Source organism: Stegastes partitus, unplaced genomic scaffold (genome assembly GCF_000690725.1).
Source record: "Stegastes partitus isolate 25-593 unplaced genomic scaffold, Stegastes_partitus-1.0.2 Scaffold340, whole genome shotgun sequence".
Taxonomy (NCBI): Eukaryota; Metazoa; Chordata; class Actinopteri; family Pomacentridae; genus Stegastes; species Stegastes partitus.
Genome location: NW_007578071.1, coordinates 509,021 through 518,326, shown reverse-complemented (window position 1 = coordinate 518,326; position 9,306 = coordinate 509,021). Strand labels below are relative to the sequence as shown.

Here is a 9,306-nt window from a genome sequence, read left to right as displayed (position 1 = left end):
CAAACAAACAAACAAGTGTTCCACAGGAGGAAACAAACAAACAAACAAGCAACCCCAATGTGATGAGAAACATACATTCACAAGTTTGTATGAACTCAGTTACTTTATCTTGATGGCATTAGAATAAATGATAAATGTGCTTTTCTTTGGGTAGTTTGACCAAGAAGTCAGAAAGAAGTCAAATGAAACCACAAAGCTTAGATAAACTGTTGTTGTGTTAGATCACCACATTTAGCTAAAAATGTAGAAACAGCCAAAAAAACAGATGTAGAAATCGTAGATGAAGACGCAGCAACACTTCATCCAGCCTTTGAAGAGCTGAGCTGTGACTGAGGCTAATGCTAGCTACAGGGACCTCCTGAGCTGCTGTCCTGCAGGTTTTAGACCTTAATGGATCTCCAGCAGCTTGTTGTCAAGTTCTACACAAGTCTGTTTGTAACCCTGGTTTACAAAGCCCTCATTAAATCAAAGCCTGTTAATAAAAACAGCCAATAAGAAATATATTACAAGTGATAAATAGACAATAAATAGATTAACATGGTTAAAAAATCATTAAAATTGTCAGCAATGCTATATTTCATGATATAATATTTAATTTAGGGTTAAAAACATGTTAAAGGGTTAAGAACTTGTAAATTCATGTTGTTGTTTTATTTTTATTCAAGATAGCTTAAAAATGTGTTTAGACTCTTATTTTGAAGAGTCACGTTGCAGCGTGACTCATGTGACTAGCCACAGCCAACCGGGTTGTTTTGTCTTTTCCTGCTTCTGGACGAGGGATATACGCAGACGGTCTTTGCAGAGCTGCTGCTTGAAACAGAGGAAAAGAGAGAAAAACCGAGTAAAGAGTCTATTTAAAGTTATTCTTGTACACTGAAGGAGTTATTTTTGTTTTTCCAACCTGTCTGTGCCTTGGTGACGTTTTGTACATTGCCGAACAGGATTGGCCATTAAGGTTTGGACCGGAAATTCTGAGCGAATACCGGAGTTGGATTCCACGTGCGAGATACAAGATGGCGAGCCACCCAAGGACCCCTTGAACTGCGCCTCACACAGAACAAAGCGCCCTCTGCTGGATTTCATCAGAAAACTGGTAGGATTGATCCATATCTCTCTGCAAAACTGCAGTGGACTCAGAGACACCGGATTAACCATTCAGGACAATCAAAGGATTGACAATTAAGGGAATAGAGACATTTATTTGTGATATGCAAGTTATTCAGTCTTTAGCTGAATATTTTTGAGTTTTGTGCATTTTTTTTCACTGTTGTTTTGTGAACTATATATGTTAATGCGGGAATGGTATTACTTGAAATGTAAATGTTTTTGTTTGGTACAAACAACAAAACAAAGAATGGTTGAAACTTAAAAGGGAACTTAACTAAACTTGAACTAGACCTTGAAACTAAAGAACTAGACTTTATTCAGAATAAAGCGGAGTTAACTCAAATAGATTGAAGGATAAAACTTGAAATTAATACAAACAATAACCTAGGTTGAAAGTAATATCCTTTTAAAGCCAAATAATAGGTTTAAATCTAAAAAAGGGGATTGATAAACTAAATCACTTGAACAAAAGGGAAGAATATTTCTTTTTTTTTTTAAAGTGATATTGAACATTTCATGTCAACTGTATGTCAACTGTCTTTTTCTGTCTTTCAACTAAGAATAACAAGTCGGCAATTTAAACTTATTTTCTGGTCTGTGGTTATTAATGCACCTTACATCAATCACTGCTCTAGTAGTCGAACCTAACATTGGTCCTAGTATACTGTAACTACTCCAGAAGTGTTACAGAAGTGGCGAGCCAGCCAGGAGCAGTAATTGAACCCTCAACCTTTATTTTTGACCCAGACCTTTAAAATAGGCCAAGCCCGGCAAAATGGACATAGTTGACAGAGAAAATGTTAAAGTTCCAAACTCAGTTATCATTAGTGGGATTACTGACACAGCCGTCGATGAAGATTTAACTGACTTCCTGAACAAATATGGGCGAACTGCGAGAATCTTTAAAATAGATGATCCCCAGTCTCCCTACCACAAAAATGCCATTGTGGAGTATGAGAGTGGAGCTGCCTTGACAGCACTTGAACCCTTACTGCCCTACACATTTGAGAGTCTGAATGAAGTCACTTACGAAATAAGAGCCCTGTCGACTGAGTACGTATCAGCTGTTACGAACAGCGCCACCCACAGTTTTTTCAGTGAACTGCGGAAAATCGCCAAACTAAGTGGCAAATCTTTTGAAGCTGTTCTGCACGAGCACCTTTCTGAATGCGCTCAATCAGTTACAAGCAGCCCAGAGCCACCTGAAATTGTGGTTTCTACCCAAGAGACACAAAGTGAACCCACAACTCCAGTCGCTAGACCAACACACACAAATCACCGACCCTTCCAAAGTGAAACTGTGGAACCGATTGCAACTAATGTAAGCATCAGTGCTTCTGAACCAATCAACCAACCACAACCTGATCCACCATCTAACATACCAAACAGCTTTATAACTCACCCTGAGGTGCAAAAGGTTGTTGTAGAGCATATAGTCCGAAGTGAAGCTCCTGTCTCACAAGTCAGTGCTTCTTTCCGTCTAAGACAGTTTTCAGGCAAACTACCTTGTCCTAGTCATGAGGTTGATTTTGATTCCTGGCGCCACAGTGTTGAGCTCATTCTTCAAGACCCAGATCTGTCTGACTTGCAACGCTCGCGAAGGATCTTAGACAGCCTTGTGCCACCTGCTGCAAATGTGGTGAAACCTTTAGGCCCTCAAGCCTTGCCACCAGCTTACCTTGAATTGCTTAATTCAGCTTTCGGCACAGTGGAAGATGGCGATGAGCTTTTCGCTAAATTNTGAACATTTCATGTCAACTGTATGTCAACTGTCTTTTTCTGTCTTTCAACTAAGAATAACAAGTCGGCAATTTAAACTTATTTTCTGGTCTGTGGTTATTAATGCACCTTACATCAATCACTGCTCTAGTAGTCGAACCTAACATTGGTCCTAGTATACTGTAACTACTCCAGAAGTGTTACATGTTGATGATCCATTAATGTGAGTCAGGTGTGCTGCAGTAATGTCTGAAACCTGTAGGACAGCAGCTCACGAGGACCGGAGCTGGAGATCCCTGTGCTAAAGCCAATGATGGTTAGCCTAATGCTACCACCAGACTGACGTTAGGAGTTGGTCTAAAGACTTGTGAACCTCATGAGCTGGCATTGTCTCTCCTCTGCTTCTTTAATACAATGACAGGTGGTGACAGTAGAACAACAGTCACGTTAATGTGCTTCCTGAGATCCTCCACTGTCAGCCTTTCTGTGGTGCAAACACTGGAAAAGCCTTTTAGTGCCGTTCTATTATGACCTCTCTTCATGGACCAGTGACAGTCGGCCTGTTTTGCCTTCACTCGTCTCCTCTTTGAGCTGTCATGTCAGTCATGTGGCTGAAGGCCCTCAGATCCCCGAGGGCCTCGCTGTAGAGGAAGGCAGACGTTCACCTGGAATTAAATCTTAAAGGTAAGATGGCGACGGGGATTTACAGCTGTCACAGAAGCTTACAGGCGATGTGGTGCATTTTATTTTATTTTATTTTGCAGTGAGGGTGGAGGGACGGGGGAGAGAAAGAATGTAATTAACCTCCTCGGTGGGGGAAATTCTATTACAAGCTCCTATTCTGCCATGCAAAGTGTGGTGCGGGGAGATGTCACAGGCCGTCAAGCAGAAAGCCAGGGCTGTCTGCATTTTAAACCAAACTTCCAATTTTCTCCCCCTATCTTTCTTCATTCTCACTGAAGCTGGAAATTGAGTACGGAACACTTATGTGGAGAGGGAGAGAGGGGAATAAAAGGTAAGCTGCATTTCAGGAGTTTAACAAGTTATTTATTCAGTCTACATTACCTGTATGTTGGTGAGGGCACAGCGCTAGAGGTGTTTGTTCTCTCTGGTCATGTATGCATCATCTGGTGATATTTAGAAGCAGGACATCAGATTTAATGACCTCGTTGCTCATTCAGTTCAGTTACAGTCAAGAAAACCTAAAAACAGTGTCGTCATGTTTCTGTTGGAACTGTGAGCATCTGTTCCCATCGTTGTTGTTGTCTACATTCACCATGGTTACACGTCTCAGTTCTGTCTTTGGCAAGGTCAGTGTACAAGCCTCTTTTCAGTGTCCATGTAAGAAAGCATTCACATGTCAAGATGTGTTTCTATTCAGCCGTCCACACACAGCCATGGTGGCGAAGCTGCCGTATGAGGTGTTCAGCTACCAGTAGAACGGTCCTGGCGTTACAAACCCCAGACTGAACTGGTAGCAGCGGTTTGCAGGTATAAGGTCAGTAAAAAGTCCATTTGTAGAGTTCTGATGCAGCAGCCTTTCGGTACCGGTCAACCCAAACAGTAAACCTAGATCACATAAACAGTCGTTCAGCTCGGACCACATGGGGTCCCAGTGTGTAATCGGAGAGTTTATATCTGACAGCTGCTGAGTGATGCCCTGCTCTCCTTGTTCCTCTCACCTGCCATGTTTTTGGTTTAATGATTATGAGCAGCTCCCTGGAACAGTTCTTATAATACTTCCTGCCAGTCATTTGTCTGATCTGTTGTGTCAGAGAGCTTTGGATCAGGTTCAGACAGCCGCTCTAGCATCAGCAACACAAAGTTCAAAAACTGCTTTGAACCAACAGCCCCATTTGTGTTTATTTCATGAGAGCGACTCCAGCACAGCTCGTAGCTCTCCTGTAGTCTGCAGCGGGTATGCTTCACACAGGAATACGATCCTCTGGTTGTACTGGGTCGGAACCCACAAATACTCCTGAATGAAAGGAAGCTACGTGGAGGATCAGATGAACAACAAAGTGAGAGAAAAGCTGGACTGAGTGATGGGGAAACACAGCAGATGGAGCGCTGCATGGTGAACATCTAGCCACGCTCTGTGGACTGTATGAAGATTACAGCAGGCCCAAACGGTTCTGACTTTGTACGAAGATGAAAAGAGGAAAAGATCCAGGTGACTGAATGAGGGTTCATTGTTCTCCTGTGAATGGCAGGAGCTTCACCTGGCCGCTGCTTCAACAGGAGCCATAATGAGAGTAATGTCTACGCTCAGAGAGACACCACCAGTCCATCGGGTCAGCATGGATGAATGGAAGAAGAGCCCAGACTTTGGATAGGAGCAGTTTGTCTATAATTACACACAGGCAGACTTTATAGGAGCAGAGCGGTGCAGACGCCCTCAATACAACGATGGAGGCACATTCAAGAGCTCAGATGTAGAAATGATGTGGAGATAGGTGACATAATCAGATAATAACTCATCCTTCCCCACATTCACCGTGAGCGGGACCAGGGTCTGTATGGTGTAGCTTCATGGGGTCACTGGTGCAAGTACTAGTTAGTCAGGCTTAGTTAGCCAGGTTTAGTTAGTCAGGCTTAGTTAGTCAGGTTTAAGGTAGCGTCAGTGCTACTGATCCCATATGCTGTGACCATATTTATGGAATATCTTGTCTACTAGTTTCTGTTCTGTCTGTGAGCTGAACACCAGTGCAGTGTTGCTCTATAAAGGGGAAACAGACTGAGAGCTCCAACTGATCTTCTCAGCAGTGTTCTGGTGTGTCTGGCTCATTGTCATGCAGACTACAGGCTGAGGATGGAGGGCAGGGTGGTGGGACAAATGGTAAATCTGGCACATACTAAAGGCCAACTGATGCCTTCCGTGTCTGTGTGCATGCACGAGTACACCAGACATACACCTCATCATCCATCCAGACCCGTGTAGGTCCATGCAGACGTCCTGAGCAGCTCCAGAGGTGTGACCTATAGGCTCCAGGAAAACAAACGCTGTGAGGAGAGACTGGACCAGGAGCTTCTCAGTCATCCACAGCTTTATAACTCATCATGGAAAGAGCTGTAATTGAAGGACTGAAGTGCTTTGATTTGTTCAGGTTTCCCATCAACGCAGCCACAATAAGAAGTTTTAATTCCTCCTGATGTTCTGTCCACCTCAGGAATAATCACACTGACAAAACGCTGCAGCCCAGCCTGTAAGCAGCTGCTGTATCAGAGGAATATCAGAAATATCCTCAGGAACCATGTGTGTGTTGTTGGGATGTTGATATGAGGAGCAATGCAGCCTGATGGGTGGGCTTCCTGCTGCAGAGTAAACAGAGCTCTCAGCGTCCACATCAGTCATACAGAAATCATGTCAATAAATATGATAACCAGATAATGATCAACAACCTCCATAATCACTGACTCCACCTTCAAACCAAACATTGTAGTTTTGGTTACAAGCAGCAGCGTTGTTAAAGAACAGCATGTGGTTCATTAAGAGACCTACTAACTAACTAACTAAACTACAGAACCAACAACAGCCTGTCATCATGTCCTGATGCGTCCACCCACCCTGGCCTCCTCCTTCTGCTTCTGTGAACACACACCGTAACGCCACTTAACAAACCAGAGTCATCCGTTAATTCAGAACGAACAAATAAACATGTTTTATTTCAGCATTTCATTAGCCGACTGATACTGAGTTGTGTAAGAAGTGATGCGTTGAGTCTTTGCAGGAAGAATAGAAATCAAATTACATTATATTGGCTGAGAATCTTCACACAGCTCCGGCTGAATGAGCATGTCCTCCATTTCATTCCCTTTTAGCCTGAGAAATTAGCAGATGTGTTCAGCATTGTTCTGCAAAGTGCTTTCACATCCCTGTCTTTCAGCTCTGGATGGGAAGCCGAGCGCTGAAAGACCACTTTACAGTGAGAATAGCGTGAGTGGTAGAAAAGGAATTAAAAAGGGTGGGTTTAATGGCCTCAAGAAAATTGCAGGCCACATGAGACCTTCCTTTGGTTCTGCTTCCCTGGAGCTTTGACTGACAGCTCCGGTGCTGCAATTGTGTCGTCCCTCTGCCAGCAGACTGCTCTGGCTGCAGTTGTATGGAGACGGCTACTGAGAGAAGGACTATCTGTGACAAAACCAGGCCTTTGTGCAGCACTTCCTGGCACTTCCCAGGACAGATGTACCATTCACATCCCAAAATCAGCAACCACGCTGCAAATTGTCGCCATTGTGAGGAGTCACAGTAACCAGGATGTAGTGGAGAGAGACGATGCAAAGAGGTTCAGCCGCTTTGTACAGGCAGCAGAGAATGTAGAGCATTTGTAGTCTGACACACAGCGGTGCAAACAGAGGCGCCATCAGGACACGCAAACCAGGCGACTGCCCAGGACCCCGTCAGGACACGCAAACCAGGCGACTGCCCAGGCCCCGTCAGGACACGCAAACCGGGCGACTGCCCGGGGCCCTGTCGGGACACGCAAACTGGGCGACTGCCCGGGGCCCATCAGGACACGCAAACCAGGTGACTGTCCGGGACCCCGTCAGGACACACAAACCAGTCGACTGCACAGGGCCCATCAGGACACGCAAACCAGGCGATTGCCCGGGGCCCCGTCAGGACACACAAACCAGGCGACTGCCTGGGGCCCATCAGGACACGCAAACCAGGCGACTGCCTGGGCCCCGTCAGGACACACAAACNGGACACACAAACCAGGCGACTGCCTGGGGCCCATCAGGACACGCAAACCAGGCGACTGCCTGGGCCCCGTCAGGACACACAAACCAGGCGACTGCTCAGGCCCCGTCAGGGCACACAAACCAGGTGACTGCTCGGGGCCCCGTCAGGACACGCAAACCAGGTGACTGGCCGGGCCCGTCAGGACACGCAAACCAGGTGACTGCCCGGGACCCCGTCAAGGACACGCAAACCAGGCGACTGCCCGGGCCCGTCAGGAGCACTGTTGAGGTTCTTCCACCCCTCCTTGAGGTCCACTATGAGCCATGAAGACTTTCAGGGCTGGACCACATCTCCATTGACCAGGAGGTAGAAGATCTTTGGACCTTGACCATCTGCTGCATCCAAGGCCCGAAAGTAGCTCTTCTAAGTGGACTGTTCAGAGAGTTCACACACAACGGTAGTATGATAATCTTTTAGTTGTTAATGTTGTATTGTGGTGTTTTATTTGATCTATTTTGTTTTATTATTATATTTATTTTATTTTATTAATTAGTATCTTATTTATTTTTTGTCCATTTTGTTTTTTGATGCCATGTAAATGACACTTTAATGTTGTCTTATGTTTGAATGCTGTTAAATTATGTCCTCCATAATCCAGATCATATGTTTAACTTATGTCTAAATTAAAATATGACGCTTTGATTGGTAGGGGGTTGGGGTATGTGGGGCTCCATGTCCCTCTCTGCCCGGGCCCCTCAGAACCTCGGATCGCCTCCGGGTGCAGATATAAAATGATCATTAAGTCACACAGTGAACCCGAAGCAGCAGCGTGTTGTGAGCGCTGTACAGTAACAAAACCAATCTATCCACGCCCTACATCAGTATGAAGCATTCACTGTGCAGCACACTTCAGACGTGATGAGCTGAAGGCGTGAAGGAAGCAGCGTCCGTCTCAACCACAGTGGTTTGGTGGAGGAGGGGAGGTCGGCTCAGGACTGCAGGCTGTGAGCGTAGTAGCAAGTAAATGGTGGAAGTTACTGCCGGTTGCCTGGAAACCCTGAGAGACAGGAACAGCTTCAGCACATAACCGGCTGTAAATCTGTGATGTACAGAAACAGCAACGTGTTCATCGTCTGGGATGCATTCTGGGCTCATCAGGTGCATCAGACCTCCTCTCCCAGGTGAGCTAGCTGTGGCTGTGTTTAGGTAGCCTTCACCTCTCCCCATTGGTCTCCTCTACTGGTTCAACGCCATCTACAGGATCTATCCTCTGCCTCAGTGGGCAGCAGAGATCCTCGAATTGGCCCTGGATGGGGTGAAGTTACAGCACGATGTTCTAAAACAGCGTCTGACTGCATTTAGTTTGATTAGGGTCTCAATCGGCCATCTGACGAAGTCTCTTGGTCAACCGAACAGTGATTCTGGTACTTTGATCCTGCCACATGTGCCTCGTCGCAAACAAGATGAGAAACCAGACCAGACAGATGAAGGCCTCTAAAGGCTCTGAGAACAAAGGGGGATTTGAACCACAGCTCCATGATACCAGGCTCCGTCCACTGGGGTGATACCATCGACTGAACCCAGCTGAGACCGCATCCTGCTGCACGAACTCTGAACTTAAGCAGACATGTTTATGGAAATCACCAGCAAATCTGAGTTACATTAAGGACGTCGTACTTTAAAACCCTGGTCTGGAATGAATAATCAGAACCTTCAAAATGAAATTCAGACAGAAAAAAAGAAGAAAAAGGGTCCAAAGAAACAAAGAAAAACAACACAAAGAACAGAATGCA

General features: G+C 45.4%; 1 protein-coding gene across 1 annotated transcript; it reads left to right on the top strand.

Moving 5' to 3' along the window:
- The first annotated feature begins 639 nt into the window (after positions 1-639).
- LOC103358893 (uncharacterized) lies at positions 640-2,851 on the top strand. The gene is made up of 2 exons (XM_008284042.1): positions 640-841; positions 942-2,851. The coding sequence occupies exon 2, from the start codon at positions 1,883-1,885 to the stop codon at positions 2,849-2,851; it is 969 nt and encodes a 322-aa protein (XP_008282264.1). The 5' UTR covers positions 640-841; positions 942-1,882.
- The last annotated feature ends 6,455 nt before the right edge of the window (positions 2,852-9,306 follow it).